Raw genomic sequence first — 22,025 nt, forward strand, 5'->3', positions numbered from 1 at the left:
ATCATCGCACATTTATTGTCTCATTATATATCCTCATATCACTTTATTTTTTATTAATATTTCTATATAACTTCTCTTTTTCTCTCTTAATAATAATTTGGCAGGAATTTAGAACAAAGTATTCTATGTCTGTTAATTGTATCATGTCAGTCTTTATTTTAGCACCAAGTGTGAACTACTTATTTTTAACTAATTATTTCTTGGTTTGCAATGATGTAAATATTTATTAACAGTATGGCAGTGATTACCCGCCAAAATTATACATTGTTATGTACAAGAGATATATAGTATATCTATATATAGTCGCGATATAAATTTTTTCCAAAGTTATGTTACTGAAATGTTATAATTGTACTACCAATAGAATTCGGGTCTAAAACATGGAGCAATGCTCGCTCGATATTATATGGCGCGTACACCCTGTCCACAACTGTTTGTAAATGATGAGTATCGGTCAACTCGCATAATGCTCGCAAATATGCGATGTTCAACTTTGCCCCTTCCTTCCATTGATGCATATTAAATCCAAACATATACTACAATTTAAAGTATCAGTTAGTAATACATCATAAACAATAATTATTGAATTAGCATGAATTAAAATACCTGAACCAATAATTTTATTCTAACACATCCAGCAAATATGCTTCCACAAATAAATCCCAGCGAGTCCGACGTCAATTGTTCAGGAACAGTTGATACATACGAGCCATGAGGTAATAAGTGTTTCTTTAAAATATATTCTTGAAAAGGTTGATTATCGGTATAAAAAATGGCGTCGTACCTGTAATGAAATTAAGTCCAAACTAATCAAAGAGTACTCTATACTTTTTATTCTTTTATTTAAATAAGACAATTTTTAATGTATTATAAATATTGTGTCGTGAAAACTTTTTCGTACTTATCATGCAATTGTAATTCTTTCTCAACGTCAGTTTCGTTTATTACTATAACTTCGTCGGCACCCAATGCCTTCATTATAGGCATGGCGTCCGTTCGGCAGGCGGTTACCACATATCCACCCCATAATTTAATTAATTGCATCAAAATACAACCGATCGGAGTACTTCCGCCGAAAATGAGAACTCTAACAATAAGCAATAACAGTCTTATATTAATTGATATTTCAGATATGAGGAACAAGAAATTCGACATCAAGAGTATTACCGTTTTCCTTTAGCATTGCCTTCTTTTATGACAGATCTATTAACTAAAGCATCCCACGCCAGACATCCATTATATGGCAGGCTGGCAGAAGCTTCAAAGTTACATGATTTAGGCCGTTTTGCTACTTGCGTTTCTGGAACAATTATATATTCCGCCATCGTACCAGAAGCCCATGATGGAACGGCCAAAAATACTTCATCTCCAATATCGAAATTAACAACGCTTTGTCCAATGTCGACTATCACTCCCGCACAATCTCTCCCTAAAGTTACAGGTAGTTCTTTCTGTTTCTAAATACATCATGCATTACTGATTACAATGATAATTTGTTTTACCAGATATCGGTGGGCTCTTGAGAAAGTTTACTTACTCCTGAATTAAGTAATCTTCTATAAATTCTAGAATAACCAGAGCATATCTTTGTATCAACAACATTAAGTGAGGCGGCTTTAACTTGTATGAGCAATTCGTTCGATCTTTTAATCGTTGGCATTTCGGAATCGTCTATCAATAACACACCCTGTAGCAATAGTAAGGCTGGTATTCATAGTTTATTTTTATATTTAAGATCGTCTTAAGTCATATAACAAGCCAATCAAAGCTCCATGTTAGCATCTTAACATTATTTAAGACGGTCATAAAATAAGAATAAATTATGTGAATACCAATCTACATAAATATCTATATCTATATTCAAAATCATAATATGATGTTATATGTATGATATACCTCAATACCATAATAATGATGACAAGCAATAGTTTTTATATGATGTATGTGTTGAGAGGTAGGTTTCCAATTTACACCGACATAATAGCCCGTTACGGTTCCAATCACTATGCCTGTCAAGCAAAATATTGCTTCTCTCCTTGACACTAGACAGAATATAAACAGCCTTATGTCTGATAAAAATCAACTTTAGTACTACATAGAGAAGTATCAAAACATATTTGAATATTCAATATACCTTTATTAGCACATAAGATTCTTAATTGGTGATAAAAATCTATTGAATTCCATTGAGTATTGTAATACTGAAACTGAACTTCTTGCCATCCTCTTTGTACAGAACCAGCCATTTGTAGCGCAGTGTCTTTGACATACTGAGCATGTTGCTCGTTGCAAAGTTGCAGGATAAATTGTCGTAACTGAGCTAGCCATGTTATACACCATTGCTGTCCCTGTTGCACTGCTACTGATGTCTGAACCTTTCCCCAAATTTTTTTTATGAAGTATATTAAGATTTCTATGAATATTTTATGCCAAATAATTTGCATAAATATGCATTAAGTTTGACACACCAAAATGTTATATATTGAACTATAAAGTTTATATAAAATTAACATAAAATATATACATTTATCCTTTAAGTTAAACACAAATTACAATATAACGTAAAATTTAAAAACAAAGGCAACATAATATCTACAGAATATTTTAAGATTTTTTCCAAATCTATAAAATTGTAACTGTCAAATTAACTAAAAAACTTAAAATATTATATAAAGCGACAATCGTCAGAGCAAGCGCGGAAAAATCGGAGGCAAAGCCAATTACCTGCAACGTTTCGAGCTGATTCGAGAGATGAAACCAAACCTCGTCCATAATTCATATACAACGGAAATGGATAAAAGGAGTGACAGAAAGAGGAGGCTTAACACATTTTGTGATTATACGAGAGAGTGTGCGGAGACCAAGTAAACATCGGCTGGAAAAACGATACCGCGACGTTTATAAATAAACGATTAACGCATTACGTACGACTCGAAATAGTTCAAGTTCGTGCTGCGAGACGCGATGAAGGGTCGACGAACATCTTCGCAGCTTGATATGGGTCAACGTTTCTCAATCGGACAGATAGGTTCACGTGCGGATTGCCGACATGTCGCGTTTTACAGCGGGAGCTAATCTCTCCTTTAAATCGACACGTAAATGCGAAGGATAAACTCATGGATAGGTTAGCTCGCGCTGGGTTGATTAAAGGATGATGTAACACGGTGAGTTACGCAACTCCATGGTGTCTCACGTGACATTAATCAAGTTCGCGGCACACGCTAGCTCTTTAAATTGAGTGTATGTATAAACATATATCAATAGGATCTGTGTTCCGCGTTGCATACACTTTTTGAACTTAGTATCTTTGTTTTCTTTCTTTTCAATGTCCAAATATATATATCTATCTCATTTTAAGTTCAAAAATTTTTGGGGATTTCAAATAACCAGATCTCATTGCACACAACGAGCCAATTGCATACAGACCAATCACTAAAAAAAAAACAAAAAAAAATTTCCTACTCAGAAGTCGCTATGATTGGTAGTGATTGCTATATAGTGTGCGAGTGAATCACATTTAAATAATAGGGTGCGTCCAAATATTTGGCGCTTACAATTTGATATTAGTATTTTTTCTTTGATTCTGTTTAGTAAATTCGGAGATTTTTCTGAGATCGTTCTGCAAATGTCAACAATTTGGTCACTACAGCATTTCCTTAACGCGCATTTATTGTTTAATTTTTTTTAATGTAAATTTTAAATCGCACGGAATAAGCTTAAAATGATTAAAATGATCAACAGAATCATGAAGCAGAAACTTGGGATGTCCGTATTATAATTGCATTCTTGTAAATACATTTATAATACTTATTATTACTACCGACAAAATATTATTAAAGGCCGCGGTCCAGGGTAAATTTTTGTGCCCCATCAAAGACGAAGTTTGTTGGGGAGTCCTTTTGAAGAACATAAAATTGAAGAGCGTCGATATTATCAACTTTTAGATATACCCGTTACCAGTATTACGGGTGAAATACAAATGTATACGTGCGAATATACATATTGTCCCATCACCAACGACAAATATTTTAAAGACACACTTTTTGTAACATTTTAAGACGAAAATTCTAATATGAAAATGTCAAAGATATGATAATTTTCAATGGGAAGAGTTTAAAAATTATGAATAACAGAGAATAACTATATAGTTATAGTATAATTATTATTATAACAATATATATATTTACCTTCTGCCGCTCAATGACTTTTTTATCGATATGTGATAATTATATTAGCTTTTATTATAGAGTTATCATATGTCGATAAAAAAGTCATTGCACGGCAGAAGATAAATATATTGTCACACAATTTCATATTATAGATATAAAAATGTAATATCAACGGAAAAATTATCGATTGCCTGCAATATAAAATTCGAGTGATGTACCGTTAGATGACAGCATTTAGTAGTTTTTTCTGTTATAATAAATAAAATATAACACGCAGTAATAGGCCGTAGAAGTAGACAGACTGTATGCAATATTGCTGAACTTGTTACGAATTAAAAATCAAAATTGGCGTATCGGATTGGCAACAAGCTTGCGATTCGCGATACGCATTCTGCATGTAGATCGGGTTTTAAGATTTTAATTGGTACAAAAAATCGCCATCACTCACATATAAATCTTACGTCTGTACTGTGATTGGTCGATTCGCTTGCTGCTTTCAAGGGCGACTTTCATCAAATTCAACCATTCCAGTAACTTTGCAGGATTGACCAATCGCATTTATCATTTAATTTTGATAACAGACGCGATTGGTCAATTCCAATGGATTAATCAGTCGATTAAGTTAATCGGAGTTGATAAAAGTGGTCTTAAAGCTGTAATCACACTATCTACAGTCTCCCGATTCTGACTCCCGACTCAGAGTCGATCGAATAGAGTGATTTCTATTCTCGAATCAGCAATCAGAGTCGGCTGCTGCATTGCTGTGATTGGTTGAATTATAGTCGTGAGTCCGAGTCAGTGCTCGAGTCAGAGTCGGGAGCCTGTAGTGTAATTATGGCTTAAGGGTGCGTTCTGTTTCTCGCATGGTGCGCATAATGCATCGTTTATCCTTGTTGCTCATTAAATATTAAACAAGGACAAAATGGATGCATCATGCGCAACATGCGCGATAACGCGGAACGCACCTTAAGTCTTACATCTTAAATTTTTCTAGGTGTCGTGGCCTTTACTATTGAACAATTGTGTGCGGTTGCGTTCCAGAGAAATTCGGCAGAGTCAAAGGTATCTTATCCTTTTCGAAAAAATATGCACACGTCCGTGCTTAAAAAACTTAAGGTCATTTTGGCAATATTGCACGAAGACTCTGTGACGGAGCATTGAACAACTGTCGCCGTAAATCAAGGCGCGCGTCTCTCGGCCGTGATCCACAATGATTGTACGGTATTTGATGTATCAGAATACGTACGGAAGTGTCAAGAGAAATGTAAGTATTTTATGTGTATGTGTGTAAAGTACATTAATAGTCGCAAGAGCATGTCGTTTGGTTATTATACTAACCCTCCGTCTGTAATATAGATTTTTTCTATCCCAAGTCTTTTTCCTGTTTTAGGCTTTAAAAAAATGTGAAAAATGTAAAATTATTTTCAATACCTGTGTTATCTACTACAATTATCAAATAGTTTTTTAATGTAAGTGTTAATACGATGATTTTATTTGATACAAGTTGAAATTTGAGCAAAATTTGAGGAAAACATAAAAATTTGTTTAAAAATGTATAACAGTAAGAGATTTTTTCTCGATTTTGCACTTTTATTTCGGAGAATGATTTTAGTGGCAGTTTCTTAAAATTGAAATTCAACATTTTAATTAAACTTTAACGTTTCTTTTTCATTTAATAGCCTACTAATTACAAGATTACGAATTCGCGACATTTTAGTTCTTTAAAATAGATTAAACTTTTCATTATCTAATTACGATAACATTGTTGAACACAAATTCGTTTCCTTTCCTCTTTAATAATGAAATTTCGCTTATACCAAAAAAAGATCTACATTGCAGACGGAATGTTAAAATATACTTGTTTATACGTGTCATAGGTACGTGATTTAGATTTTTTTAAATCGATACTCAATCAATATAAAAATGTTGCAGCGTATTTTCTACACGTTGGAAGCTGAACGTGCGTACATGTGTGAATGCACGTTGGTGCCGAGTCAAATGCCGCACAGATGAATCGTGTCGCATTATTAATCGATGTGCGATGGCGGTAATTAGCCGCGGTTTTTTTTTTCGATCGATTGGTGGGTGAGTGGATGGCTAGATCGAGGGAGCAGCAGTTGGCGGAGGGACAACGCCAGTGCGAAGGATGGTGAGTACAGTCATTCATGCTCATGCATTATAATTATCTATTTATTCGTCGCATCATTGCGGTTTGACAAACGCTTCGTTGCTTAGTGATATTGTCATAATTAGATGACAAAAAGTAAATCTGTTTAACAAAAATAAAATGGCATGAATATTCGTAGTTATAATTAGTAGATTGGTAAAAAAGCAATGTTAATGTTGAATTTTCATCAACACAACCATTACAATCGCATTGTACGAATACCAGTAAAAGTACGAAAAAGATAATTGATAAAATTCGCAATATCCTTTTGTGAATATTAAAAATTGTTGTTTCTTCTTTTCTAAAGAAATTCTAAAATAATAATTTCTACAGATAACTTTAGTAACTTATGCTTTTTTGATGGACTGGACCATCGTTGCGCGATGCCATCGTGAATCTTCTTTCTCGTCTTCTTTTGTTATAGTTTTCTATAGAGATTAGTTCGCACTATTTTCGTATCGCGAACTAAATTCCGCGCTTTTATTACAGCTTCATTCTCACGTGAAATTCCATTGTCGCTATTTAATTGCCCTCAAATCTAAACCTAATTAATTGGTCTTTCGCGTATACAAACACACACATAAAAAGAAGATCGCACCGATCATGCCTTTCAAAGCCGTGACTTAAACAAAAAATCATACGAAAGGAAACATTTTTTCTATCAAAACGCTTCGGTGCTCCGACATTTAACAAGGAACTTTTCCTATATACACGTTCGAGCTGTGTATCTTTCCTTTCTCAAAAACTTTTCCGTGTATTCTTTGCGTTTTTCGTGTCTTCCGTAAGAGTCTGAAGACTGCGTCCCACTTCGCCACAACCATACCTGCAGATACTTAATGATGTTATCCCTTTTTTCACATCCTATATCATGTTTCACGTGTAACGTTGAGCAACGCTTGTTACCCTTGGCAGTAAATTTTGCATGGATATTCTTTTTTTTTTTTTTTACGTATGCCACTTTCTGTTAAACCTTCCACCGCAAGAGCTCTCGATTTTCTCGGCGGCGTGCACCGCGGCGCATATGCATACGCTCATTTTCTGCACCGCGCTCGGGGCTCGCATTAGCAAGCCGCTCGATGTCCAGACACGTCCTGGACGAGTCCTGGCAGCCGTGTATACGAAACCTCTTCTTCACGAGGCGACGGATACATCGATGTTCACCCGTGAGCTCGTTGCATTAACGCGACAAAATGAGCCGTAACCGAAAGCTCCAGACGCGTGTAAAGGTGCATTCAGATTACAGCGTCAAGCAGCGGAAGCAGCAACCAATCGCAGCGAGGCGACACGGGAAGCGTAAAAAATATTTTTTATTACGTTATAAAGTAATCATTTATGTTCATCTTATAAGATGAACATAATTGCGAAAAATATGCACTGTCGCCGTCAGTACTCCTGCGATCGATCTCAGCCTTTTTTTCGGCGTTGCTGTTAACTCGTTTTTGATATCGTTATAAACTGATGAACTAGGTAAACGAGCGCTAACACACATGGACGAACGTTACCGCAATGCAGCGATATTTGTTCGCGTTCATCAAAGAGTTATTTCGCGTTTGTTCGCGTTTACTCGCATAGTAGGAATCCGGCTTTACTATGCACGTACATGCTTTAAATGCTCTTTAACGACATGGCGATCGGCATGCATGATTTAGAGTGGTCACACACTTTCACCGAACTTTCAAATATCAATTAATTCAGCGGCGTCAGTCGACGTGAGTTGCATTGAGACAGAATGAGATATTAATTGCGACACGCTCGTATCGACCGTAAACAGTAAAAAGTGAATTTTGGAAGCAGAGAAAAACTTGAAGAATCCACGTATGTGTAATCAACCATATATAATTGAAATAAATAGATAAACGAAGTTAATGATAGTTTTTTCGGTTAATTCTTTTCAAGTAGGTTTCATCTGAATAAGTTTTTCGAGAAAAATTATGTAATGTATTATGTCCTCTCTTTCAAATTCTCGTTTTTACAAATTTACTTTGAATTGAAACATCTTTCTGGTCAAAATAAAGCGTGAAGTCGAATAAAAATCACAAAAGAACGCATTAATCATGTAGAAAAAGTGACTTTACATTGTTTGCAAGACTTCAATCAGTATTTCATGAATTACAAAATATCATGGTCAATTTGACTAACAATGTAAAGTCACTTTTTCTATATGATTAATGCGTTCTTTTGTGATTCTTACTCGACTTCACGCTTTATTTTAACCAGAAAGACAGGACAGATTTTGCTGTAGCACCATATAAAAGTTACTATTTTGAATTCAATTACTATATAGAATAGATACTGAAAAATATCTCTTTATAATAGTACATACACAAATAGTTTTGTAACTGTATAAGCATTATACATTATACAATTAAACATGATATAATCATACAGATCTGTTATTGAGTATGCCTCTGTATGTTGCGTGGAGGGAGGGAGTGATGAGAATATAACGATGGTTATTTCATTGATACGTCTAACATTATTACGAATAGACGCACGTATGGTTATAATAATAAACAATTACACCATTAAAAAACTGTGATACAGATAAAAATTCTTTTCAGTCTGATTAAACGAGAAATAGCAACTTTCAAATGGTGTTACAGTAAAATATGTCCATTTTCAGAATTTTGCATCTCACAAGCTATCACAGTTTCAGCCAATTTTGACTGAAACAATTTTTTCCATTTGACTATTTGCCTGATTCATACTTCGAAAACATACTTATTTACAATGAAATGCGTGAGAAGGACTTATAAAAGCATCACGTCGCGTTTGCACGCGCACGTATGCGTGCGTGCGTGTACACATGTAGTTCGTATGTGTCGTGCAATACGCGAAGCAATAGAGTCCCTAACCGCGTGTACATATCCTTTATTGTCGCGAGCATTCAGCTTACGACGATTTTCACCGCCGACAAAGGGGCGACGAGGCGAATATGAGGTATCGCGCGACTGCCAAAAAGCTGACTGCGGTGTGTGCGCGCGCACGCGCGCACGTATTGTGTATACGTGTGCGGAGACACGCGGGCAGAAACGCACGCGACAATCTCGTATTCCCATCGCGCTGTCTCGTTACGGAGCGTCTTGCGGCGTCGCGACGATAAAGGCGCCGGTAACTCATTGTTCGTACCCGGGACAATGAGCGTGCACCGGCGACTCGGCCTGATTCTGAACGAGACTTCTCTCTCCACCGCGCGTATAAAACGTTTCGCCATTCGCTAGCCCCGCCATGCGCGCGTCCCGTAAATAAATGGAATACTGATGCTGTTGGTGGTGGTCTGACGAAATTATTAGCCCCGGAGCCGGTTCGATTAAAAGTGCGAACTTTATAATTATGGACCGCTGATGAGCGAAAATATAATGCGATAAAGGAATACCTATAACGCACCTAGACTAATTATTATTGTTTACATACGTTTCTTCATTTTTATTATGGTGAGGTGTGATTAAAAAATTGTCTATTTTCTAAAATATTTTCTACTTTATTGTTTTATAATAAACCGAAAAAAGATCTGATTGCACTCTAATCGAGAAACTTGGTTAATTCAATCAGTATGTCTGTTTGAAAATGAACGAATCAGAATTCTTGATTTATATAAGATAACTGTAATTAATATTTTTTATTATATCTACCAGAATTTCTTGTTGATTGATTCTTGATGATCGTTGCAACAATTATTTAATATGCACATAATTCTGCACAAGAGTTTTGGTGTTTCTGATAAGATGCAACCTAAAATATTACTAAACATTTTATAAATTTTTACACAGGCTTAATCAATATTTTCCAGATGCGATCTATAAAACTTCTATAATTATATTCAGTAGAAATTTCCCGAGAGCGCAGTACGCGATATGTGCTAAAATGTAAGGGTGCCTTTGCGTAATTTGCAAATCGTAAAACATAGTTTGCAAATGTTGACGCAAAATGACGATCACCGTACGCAAAATACATGCAGATAAAAACCTACTGAACCCAATGAAAACATATAAACGCAAATCTTCATTCTACGTCTATGTTTGCGAACTACCTATGTTTTGCGATTTGTAAATTATGTAGAAGCACCTTAACTTCAATAGGAATTAAAAACAGAACTAAAAACTATGTATTGTTAAAATACATTTCTCATTAATTTTTGTCTTCAAACTCAATTTTGAGGGATGGTGAAAAATCTCATACACCTGCGTTTTTTATTCCATCCCGTGTGATTTTGAATCATGAGATATTGACCTTCGCCGCGTTTGCCTCGTGGTGGTGTCGCATATCGCCCTCGGCGAGCTTCTACTGAATATAATTAGAAGTGTTATAAATCCAACTAGAAACTGAGCAAATCCATACAGTTAAGTCTATGAAACGTTCTAATTATAAAACATCGATATGAGTTCTTATCACGATAATCAAAATTTCGTTTGATTTCATCAAAATGCATTCACGTATACGTCTTATTAATATAATCAAATCATTTTTCTTAGTGAAGTTTAACTGACACGGAGAAAACAATTTTGCTGGAGTATTTAAAAATTTAGCTAAGTATAGATCTAAAAATAATTTTGTTAAATCATCTAAATAATAGTATAGGACACTCAAACGTGAACAATGTTGCAAAAAGTTTTGACATCTTAATCATCGCAGTTTAAGCATTCCACATAATTTTTGATGATTCAACAAAATTATTTTCAGATCTGTATGTTAGCTGAATTTTTAAACACTTTAGCAAAATCTTTCTTTTCATATTAGCGTTACCAATGCGATAAAATTTATCACAGGTTAAAAAAATATACTATACATAATTATAACATAATAATTATATAACATTAGCAGATTCTTAGATTTTATATAGTATCTTCTTAGATTTTATATAGTATCTATTTGTAGTGAAGAAAATTATTAGAATATTTTGTATTTGTATGACTCTTAATTGCAATTAGCCGTAACTGTCTAAAACTCGATCTGAGAATATGCATTTCTTCATGCAAAGGCTCCGTATCTCTCACGTCGTTTTCAAATTAGAATCGCGCTAGAGTTAGTGTCGATTTATAACCGGCCGTAGAAAGGCTAGTAGCAGTCGACGGAAATAAAATCCCGTGTCCGCGGGAAGCTTCTGTTTGGCCATGGAAATCGGTAAAGGAGGTCAGCGTATGCAAATAACAGGGTCGCGAGGGCTGTCGCGGAGCCAGCCGGGAGGGTCCCGTGAACCAACGGACAAGCAGCGAGGCGTCGGCGGCGTCGGCGTCGGCGACGGCAGCGACGGGAGGGTATATCCACGTTCCGTTTCGTTCTATTCCAGACCTCTCTTGTTCTTCCTTCTTTCTCTCTCTTACATTGCGGCGGTTTATCCGTCCCTCTGATGCTTCCATAACTCTCGTCTTCTCTCTCTCTCTCTCTCTCTCTCTGCCTCTTCTTCTAATTCTCTATCTCACTCTTTCTCCCTCGTTCCAGCTTTTGCCAGAACAGCCAGCTTCGCGTTCTCCACAACGCTCTCGTTTCCCTCGCGCGTTCCTGAACTCCCATCCTCCCATCGTCGTCGTCGTCATCTTCCATCCTTTTCTAGCCGCTACTTCAGTTCCTCGTTCAGTTCCTCCGCTCGAGCTTCCCGTGGCAGCGGCGACCGTTACGGCCCTATATATTTCCGCAGCCGGCGTTGGAGTCACGTCTGCGAACGTAAAGGTGCCTCCGCCGCGTTCCCTCTCTCCCTCTCTCCCTCTCTCTCTCTCTCTCTCTTTCTCACTCGCTCTCTCGCCTACGCCGTGGAAACATTCGATTTTTACGATACGAGACGAGCGAGTTCTCCGGCCCACCGATGTTCGTCGTTCATTCCCCGCATCGGCATCCAGTTTTGCGCCCCCATCGCTGAAACACTTCCTTCGGTTTTCGGTTTCCTTTCTTTGTTGTTTCTTCAACCTCTCTACTTCTAGAAACAAATAAATGAGAAGATTTCCACATACTAATAATCGGGTTAGAAGATACCACTTTGAGACTGTCTGGCACTTACTTAACTAATTGACGATCATTGGAATATTGCATAATGGCCTTGTATTTTAATTAAGTAGCTTTGCCACATTATTTTCCTTTTGTACAAAGCGATCGTCGATTACAATATCCAATTTATCGCGTTTGAATGAAGTTAAATATTCGTTGAATTCACGTTTTCTGTATTAATACAATTTGCAGTCTTCTACGCACACACACACACACACACAAGGATTTAGTCATAAAAATTATATAAAATTGCATTTTTTAAATATAAATATAACTGTACGAACATCTCTCATAATTGGAAAACTGTAGTTAATCTAAGTATAGTCAGCAACCATGCTTACGTAAAAAATGTTCCAATTTACCCTATTCGCCAGTTGGAGGGTCGCGAAAACAGCTTCGAGCTGGCACATCGGGGTGACTAATCCACTGAGTGTTAATTAAAATAAAGGCACAGTCGCCACTATGCGGGTAAGTAGAAATTAGCGTAGGGGTGCGCGTGGGGTCGACAGCAGGACAAGGGGACGCAGGGTAGTAGAGAGGACGGTGCAGATAGGCCAGATGTCCACCCTTTCGTGTGACACATCGCTGTTGCGTTTTTGAACCGAGCCGGCTCGCGCGTTTTGGATAATGCGACTAGCTAGCTATGGACACACGCTTAATTGCTTTAATTAAAATTCACGTTACGCGCCGCGACGTCGCTGACGGCGAACATCGCCAACGTGTGCGTGTAAGCTTACTCGCCAGTTGGCGTATGCCCGTGCAACAAAACGGTCAGAATCTCTTCCGGAAAGAATAGACAGCGTTCTTTTAACATATCTTCAGAAAAATTTTAAGGGGTGATTTTTTTCATACAAATTCAGGACAAAATGTTTATATGATTATATGTTCCAAATCCTTAGTTTCAAAGATATTGGTGTCAACATTGAAGAAGTTCTGTTTTCTTTTTTCAAATATTTCAAAAACCACTTGAGTTATTTAGATGTGAATCTAAATATATTTAACAAAATAACTTGAGTGATTTTCGAAATTTTTTTTCAACTTTAATGCTCTGTATTTTTTTAACTAAGTCATTTTGTACATATGGTTATATGAAATTTTCGACTTGAATTTATGTTTGAGGAATTGTTCCTTAAAATCTTTTATAGTACTTAGTATTACGCTATATAACAATTGTACGTAGAAAAAACGGTTTTACTAGAGTATTTGTTAATTTAGCTAGATATAGATTTGAAGATAATTTTGTTTGTATCATCAAAGTAATTATGTAGGACGCTCAAACTAGGCTGTGTTCCAAAATTGACTGCCAGTACTGAAAATCTATAGTTTATGTCACGAGCACTATAGGTTTTCAGTACTGGCAGTCAATTTTGGAACACACACCTATAGTTGCTAGAATATTAAAACTTTTTGTAACATTGTCATCAATGCCGTTCTATATAATTTTTTTTATAATTTAACAAGATTTATTTTTAGATTTGTATCTTTAGCTAAATTTTTAGATGCTCTAATAAAACCGCTCTTTCTATGTATACGGTATAACGTTGATATATTGTTGATATACGATATCAATGTGGTGGGTTATCAAAAAGATTGCGGATTTATATCTACAATTTCATATATTGTACATATTCGTTGGAAAAAATATATAGTTTTCATAATCGATAGTCCAAGGGAACATCCGTCGCTTACAATTCGACTCGCTACAATATCGTTCTGATACACCTTTTTAAGAGAGAACTGTCGCTCCCTTTTTAAAATTTTTTAAATACGTGTGTTGAACAATTTTCTTTAAAATTCTGAAAGCGAACTAGCGAGAACCTGAGTCTCGTGTAAAACCTTTGTAACTTCCTCTCGAGCGGCGCGTACACGTGTCGACGATTCGTTATATCGTATCTCAAAAATTTCGCTGCGAAGTCGGGAACGGAAATTTTTTTCCCGTTTTTTTTTCCCTCAACCATTATAGTTGGCGGGAGAAGGTGGGTTAAATTCGAGGGTTTTTCGTGGCTCCGCGGTACCTCGGTTTGATAGCCGGGGTCGGACGGTAGCCACAAGTGTCCGCCCGAGCGCCCTCTCTCATTAATTCTCCACCCTTGTTACTTGTTAAGGTAGAGCTGCCGGCTCTCTCACCCTTGCCCTCTGGCCTCCGCCATACTCGCCCCCGTCCTTGGCTCTGCGACTCGCTTTTCCTCCTCTGCCGCCGCCGCCCAGAACTGCCGCGGCAGGGTGGAAATGCTCTCTCGAGTGAGGGGGTTCGTGTGAGAGTCGGCGCGAGGGAGCGCGTTATCCAGAGGGAGATAAAACAGGGAAGGAGGATGGGCAGCCTTGAAGGGGAGAAAAGGCGAGATGACGGGTAGAGAGCGCGCGAGGGGAAAGGGGTTGGATATGGGCGAGAAATACAGGAAGGAAAAAGCACACGCGAGGGAGAGAAAAACAGAGACGGGCCGTGGAGGGTAGATAGGTACGTGTGAAGGGAGCGAGACGAAGGAGGGGCAATCGGCGGGCGCCGCCGAGTGCAGATGTATTATGTACACCCGTTAAGTGGCCGATGCAAATCGAACGTCACCGCCGGACGGTGGGCGTGCACGTGACTGTAAACGAGCCGATTAGCACATCGTTTCTCTTATTCAACGCCTTTTCCGAACGGGTGCCGTCGCGACGTCGAATGCGAATCGATTACGATTTTCGAGAGAAGGAACAGATTCTGAACATCAAAGAAAAACCTTTGTATTTTCTTACACAGCGAGTCATGATGATCGTTAACTAATCCTCAAAAAACACGACGAAAAATCAATGTAGTACAATTCCGATTTTAATGTATTCTATTAAATAAATAATATAATACTTTTAATTAATTAAATAAAAGCATTCTTTTCTTTAAGTATATCAATGAACATATTTGTGAATGCTATTAATTTTGCGTGGAAAACAAAGTCTAGTCATTAACATGTGAAGTATAATTATTTCCTGATCGTTAACCGACTTAATAATAAATTGTTTTATTTATCGAGAGTTTTGCATCAACTTCTTGATCTATAGATTTCATCGTGGATACGAGAGACGTCTGAAAAATGAATTTAAAAAATTCTCAGATAAAATATTATAATAAGTCGAACGAATAATACATTTATTAAACGAACTCTCATCGATAACTATTTACATTGAGTACAGCATATGTTATAGCACAGACTGTCCCGGATGTGGTTCCAGGCGGCACAGCATCCGCGTGTACGATGAAACGGTCGTTCCCTCGAATAGCGCGAGACTACGAGATCTCACTTTCGACGTCGTTTTCGAGAATCGTCACCGCCACGGTCGCAATTCCTTTTGTTCGTGTCTGGTCGACGTTGGCTGGCGTCTCACCTGTGTTGCTGTTCGAATGAGTGTTTCCTTTTTGCACCATCTTCTTCCTTCTCTCCTTCTCACACATCGTTTCCTCTATCGCTCTTTCTTTTTATTTCCTTCTTTCTTTTTCTCTTTCTCTCTTTTTCTCATTGTACCTTTCGCATCTTCGAGGGCAGAGTTATGAGGAAAGCGACGGGGCGGCGGTGTCGGCCGAGGGAGCAGGGTGGATGAAGGTCGTAGGAGGGAGACGGAGGGAGGGAGAGCTATGCGTTGAATTAATTTGCGCTTGGCTGACGGGCTCTCGTTTGTAACTCTCTCTCCGTCCTATCGACTCTCTTTCTCTCCTCCCTCATCCTCCTCCTCCTCAGCTACCGCCTCAACCTCCGGATCTTCTCGCTGGCTTTCTTTCTCTCTTTTTGCTCCCGTCTCGCGTTGCTCTACTACGCTCTCTTTCTCTCTTGCGCTTTCGTTATTCGACGAGAGGTAGGTATATAGGTATAGGTAAGGTAGAGCGAGAGGAGAGTATCATGGCCGCGATCTCGTAGCCCGTTCGGGCTTAAATACCACCGAGTCCCGCGATGCAAACGAATCTCTCGGGAATCGAGGCTCCGGGTCGGCCCGACCGCGAATTAAGGAACCTTTTCTTTGCTCTCTCCCTCTTTCGCTTTCCGGAGGGCTCTTTCTCCTCCTCTCCCTTCCCCGTTCTCTCCACGCGCACTCCGACCAGAGAATTACCTCGGGGATACAGCATCCGGTCCAGCAGGTTCGAGAAAGAGGACTGGTCCTGTTCGAGCGAACTCTTTCCTTCTTTGTGCTCTCCGTTATCGTCACAACTATCTCCCAACTGGGTGACTCTGACCTGTCGAGTTCTCGCTCGCGGAATGCCTAGGATTAAGCTCTTTTCGGGGGGCCAAGAGACACGCGATATCCTCTTTCGCCGTCTTGTCTGCCCGGCGACGACGACGACGACGACGATCGATCGATCGGATCGCCGAAGTCTCGCAAGAGAGGGCGGGCGATAGAAAGAAGGGCGGTACGGTGGGACGCGTATGTCTGGAAAATGTGATCGGAATCGTAACAAGGAGCCCTGCCGTTGGGTTTCTGATGTCTCGAACATGCGGCGGGTTCGAGATCTTTGTGTCATTACCGGATAAAAAATGGCTCGGCGGTTGTAGCTTTCCACTTTTAGTCCTCCACGCTCCTACAGCGTCTTGTAAGACTTGTAATATAAAGTAATATAAGAAAAATCTGCAAACGTCATATCTATTTCCAAATTATCTTTCACAGATATATTATAGATAATTTAGTTCCATGCAGTATCATGAATCGGATAAGAAAGACTTGTAACATGTTTTGAAAATAATTGAAAGCTTAAAAAAGCTTCTCAATTTTCTTGAGGTTAACAAGCTGAGAGATATACAGAATGATGTCTGAAAAAATGGTGATATTTAATGACTTCGCGCGTATTTTCGGAATGTGATTTAAAGGAATGTTTTGACACAATTTTGCAACATTTTACATTGCGATATAATTACGCATAAATAATGACTCATGAAGTTTTGCAAACGTGGACGACAATGTGTATACGCCGCGTTTAATACAAGAAATATGCGGATAACACATACCATAACGTTCGTTTTTAATTTCGTGAAGCAGCTCGCAATTAAGCGCACCCGGAAGTTCGGTAATACCTGTCGGTCCGCTTCTCGAGGAGAAAAGTGCCGTGCACCTCCGAAAACCGCTTGTAAAATAATAAAGGGTGGATGTATTATGTAGCCTCGGTGTGCCGTCAACGTTTTTACGATAAACAATTATCGGAAAACGTCCAACGGATATCCAACTTTACAGCTCGCGATAGCTTTCCGAGAGCTAACTCCGTCTAAATTACTTCCCTTCAACTCGCTTATGGCTGTGCAAGTATGTTGCCTGTCATCGTCGTCGTCGGGATAAATCGTCTCCTTAACCAGGTGGTATTAATATTCCAGACGATCGCGCCTCGCGGTGCAAATCACTTACCGTTCGACGTTGCCTCGTTTTAATGCTGACTCGACAAACGTCATGTATCTATAATACGTACGTGCTTTCTTCGTCGCAATTTTCCAATTAATATCGTTAATAGAAAGAAAAGTACCGGTTATAAAACGTAACAAGTTGCGTTTACTGCGAGTCTTATATTTATTTATTTCATCATTTGAAACGAACGCGTTGTTAAGAATTATACATTAAGTCGTTTTTACAAGTACATCATGTATAATACGAGTGGACACTCGATCGTGATACGAGACGTGTGTATGTCATGCCTCGCAGAAGCGCCAATTTTGCAATCATAAAATGTATTCTATTGTCGCTTTTTCAAAAAATACGAACACTTTATAGCTGTCAATCTTTAAATCTTTTAATCTTTAAAAGTCCTCAATACAAATGCACGGTATGTTCGATTACCTATATGGACGAACGATGCATTAATGCTCTCGAGAGCGACACGAAGGGACTAACGAAGATTCCATTAATGATTATCGGCCGCGTCTGAAAGCTGATAAGTCACCATAGTCGTGGTCAATTTACGAATACCAATACTTAGTTGAACGTACTTTTAAGAGATAATATTTTATTCTTCCATTGCATAAGGAAATTATTACGAACAAATATTATAATATATGTTTGGATAACAGATATATTATTGTAAAGGAATATTCTTTTATTTTTCAGAATCAATACTTCTCTCTTTCGATATCTTTTTACACATGGTTTTCTTAGTCTAGAGTAATAAATACATAAATGTATCAATTACTTATAAATTGATATTGTTATCTCACAACCATTCAATTGTTATCATTCTCCGTAACTGTAACCATTAAAATAAATATTAATATTGTTACCCGTTGTGAACGGAGATATCGCGTTACACCGCGAATTCAATCGGCATGTAATGCGAAAGCGCAAATTTAACATGTCGGACTGATTCGCGCAAGTCCCACCGCAGATGAATGAATCGCACTATAAGCCTCTATTATTAGCAGATGGAAGATTATATCGATTTTTCCCTGTAGTCCCGACCCCCTTCTTCCTTTCCGTCACCCTCGCATTTACCCCTGGTCGCCACTCCCGCAGGGCGGCCCTTCCGTACTTTATGCTCTAACAAACACATCGTGGCACTGGCAATTACACGATGACGCAGGACGGCCTACAGTGTTAATTAATTTCTAGCTCGCTAATCACGAGCCTCGGTTGAGCCAGGACTGCCGGGAGTATCGTTTCGCACTTTCTTGCTGGTGAAAGAATAATCTTATGCCGTAGCGCAGCATTCTCTTTGGCGTTATCGATCGCGAGTTCGCCGTCCTTTTTTCTTTTTTACTTTTAATTTGTCGGAGGAGATAAATTCGTTCGAGATAACAGATTAATATGTAGCGCATAATATAAATTATTTACTCATATATACATATATATAGTACAGATCATTCCAGCAATATCGGAGCAACACTACAACGTTTCAGTAATATTGCAATAATATTGCATGTTGCAGGAATACTGCAAATTTCTCTGCTGTATAGGTGGTAACTTCTATAATAGTTGCAAATAATATACATAATACTATACATATTCCGTGCATTTTAAAACAAACAAATAAAGACTGCTGAAATTAAAATAAATATAGTATAATAATATTAAAGTAGACTTTAATATAATATTATAATTAATCTACCGTTGTAGTACCTTCTACTCAATTGGCTGTATATTTTGGTATTAGACGACATCTAGTTTTTTTTTTATCAATTTTGTATTTCTGAGCACGAGACGAAGTTTTTAATCTTTATAGAAATGTTCATCCCTTTTACATATTAATACACACACTTATTATTTTATCAAATCTCACTGCGTACTTCGTGTTGTTTGCTCTGTAAACTCTTATTAGTCCTATTTTATTTAGTAGACATTTTAAATTCTATAGTTATCAGAAAGTTTTTACAGATTTTGGAGAGTAAAGGAATGCATTTGAGAGGATTTTCAATGCGACACGACGCCGCACCTTCTATCTCATGCACGTATCGAAATACGTTTCTCCTTTCACCGTCAGAAATTGAGCCTGGCGTCAGAAATAGACGTCGGAAATACGTCTTCACGTGTTTTCGTCGATATATCGGCTGAATTAGTCGAATAAACGATACTTACACTAGACAGAAGACTCGGGAATTCTTGTATTACTTTAAGAGAAATAGAAGAGGGGATGGAGACTGGGTGGGGCAATATGGAGTAGATAGTCGATGAGGCGATTGTATTGTGCTACAATACACACTCGTCACTCTGGAGCAAAGACCAAGCGAAGAAAGAGGAAAAAGCGAGCCGTGTCGATACCAATCATGCCTGCTGCCTCTGGGGTTCGGAGAAGTGTTCAAAATTCAAAAGCTTTCTTCTATCTCGCGACGAACTGAGATAGCGCTCGTATTTCTTTAAAAGGAATGATATTCATAAGTCAGATTTTGCTTAAGAATGTGACAATGATATATAGTATAATGTATAAATTCGCGCATGATGTGCTAAATAAAACACATAATCGATAGTACTTTCTGATGCTGAATCTTTTTAAAAACATAATCAGTCTTTTTGTCGAAGAGAAAGAGAGTGAGAGAGTGATATTATTTTTCAATATCTCTAGAAAAACGATGATATAAAACAATAATCTAAATACGAATCGCTTTAATCCAGAATAGTCACCTTTTATCTTTTATATAAAATTATCACCTAAAGTGTTTTTATATCCCAATTAAAACATCACTATTATTGAAGCTATATTTTACGGGTTATCTCCGTGTCTATATGCATTGGAATGCAAATGATTCGTAAACATTGCAGTTTACTTCATCAAAAGTAGCAGTCTAATATTGATCACTATTATTAACAATATATTGTATAGTGCATACTATTGATTATTTTCCAATTTAGGTATTAGTATTTGAGAATATTATGGATCTTTTACTCATAGTTTTCTGAAAAAAGTAAATAGAAACCAAACAAATATTACAAATAGAATAAACGTTAAGTAGCTTATTATGATGGTGTTTCTAAAAAAATGAAAGTCTTACTTAATAAAACACTTTTTTATTGTGGTTTTCGATGGAATTGTATATTTAAAAGTCCGTAAGGAATAATTATTAAAAAAGAAAGTAACAAGTCATTAAAAAACAAAGAAAATGTGTTAAACAATATAATAATTAAATAATATTTATAATAGTTCATATTTTTTCGTCACTGGAGCATTCAAATATCTTAGGTGACTACTCTTGAATTATAATATTTTATTCAAAATTTGGCCCAATTATAAAGCATATATATAACACTATTATAATTAGAAGAATTAAGATAAAATTAAATCATATATTTCGAGATAAATTGTCTAGTTCATCATCATTATATTTCTTCGGAATAGCGACAGCTATCTCGCGCTGAGATGCATCTAGTCTCGCATATAATAATAAAAAAAACCGTGTAACCGTTGGCTAGAAACCGTTGACGACCTTTCGACCTTCGTCTAGAGATCAAGATTCAGTCGTAGAGCTTGTGCTGGACCATCCAGCATCCCTGAACTGGATGGGGTAGTTTCCATCACAGGGGCCACTCTTCTCTTCGATGTCACATACCACACCCCTTAGATCGGGATATACGGGATGAGATTCTCTAGAGAGAGAATAGGGGTTGTTTTCTATTAAAAGTTCTATTGAGGTATTACCGATTTTCAAAGAAGCTGACGAATCACGCACCTTTTCGTTAGACGTTTGCTTCATTTTTATCACATTTCAATCGATTATGCATTCCTTGATGATTATTGTATCTCATATATATATATATATATCTTTCAATTAAATTTATGCATCGTTACATATTTTTTTATATAAAACAAATTCGTTTTTATATACGATATTAATGAAACTGAAACGAACAGCTTGCAGTCCATTTAACACATACATTTTTATAAAATTTATCGTTTGTAATCCTTTGTGATGTATTTGGAATGCTTTTCTCGAGTCTCAATTTCACAGTCTGTACAAAAAGGCTACCCAGACATATTATACGTTTATCTATATATATTATATACCTATATAATCTATTGTACGAAGTCGACGCAAACGTGCCGTTCCTGAAATCGGGTGCCATTAGTTCTAGTTTAGAGGAATAATTTCGAATTCTCGGAGCAATGTGCGTCGCTGATCCCATACCAAACAGTAGGAACCGAAAGCCAATGGCGGTGCGCACGTATGACCGACACATACAGACACACACGCATACAAACGCAAAACACACGGGACGAACGGGATTGCATGGCGCAACGAGAGCGCACCAAAACCCGGGCGCGTAATCCCGTTAGGGGATCA

The 22,025-nt window shown here is 37.5% G+C and overlaps 1 protein-coding gene across 1 annotated transcript; it reads right to left on the reverse strand.

Moving 5' to 3' along the window:
* Nucleotides 1-186: 186 nt before the first annotated feature.
* LOC108783137 (reticulon-4-interacting protein 1, mitochondrial) lies at nt 187-3,137 on the reverse strand. The gene is made up of 8 exons (XM_018551628.1): nt 2,725-3,137; nt 2,135-2,375; nt 1,897-2,042; nt 1,538-1,687; nt 1,168-1,457; nt 902-1,087; nt 607-784; nt 187-536 (listed from the first exon to the last, which is right to left on the reverse strand). Exons 1-8 carry the CDS (start codon nt 2,770-2,772, stop codon nt 333-335), a joined length of 1,443 nt encoding a protein of 480 aa, XP_018407130.1. The 5' UTR covers nt 2,773-3,137; the 3' UTR covers nt 187-332.
* Between the last annotated feature and the right edge of the window lie 18,888 nt (nt 3,138-22,025).

The sequence above is a fragment of the Cyphomyrmex costatus genome, unplaced genomic scaffold (genome assembly GCF_001594065.2).
Source record: "Cyphomyrmex costatus isolate MS0001 unplaced genomic scaffold, Ccosl1.0 scaffold142, whole genome shotgun sequence".
Lineage (NCBI taxonomy): Eukaryota > Metazoa > Arthropoda > Insecta > Hymenoptera > Formicidae > Cyphomyrmex > Cyphomyrmex costatus.

Excerpts from the sequence above, each read along its gene's own strand:
- LOC108783137 (XM_018551628.1), bottom strand. The coding sequence starts at position 2,772 with ATGGACGAGGTTTGGTTTCATCTCTCGAATCAGCTCGAAACGTTGCAG. Across the intron at positions 785-901 it reads GAATTACAATTGCATGATAA|GTACGACGCCATTTTTTATA; the intron begins GTACGAAAAAGT and ends ATTTCATTACAG. Across the intron at positions 537-606 it reads GAATAAAATTATTGGTTCAG|TATATGTTTGGATTTAATAT; the intron begins GTATTTTAATTC and ends TTTAAATTGTAG.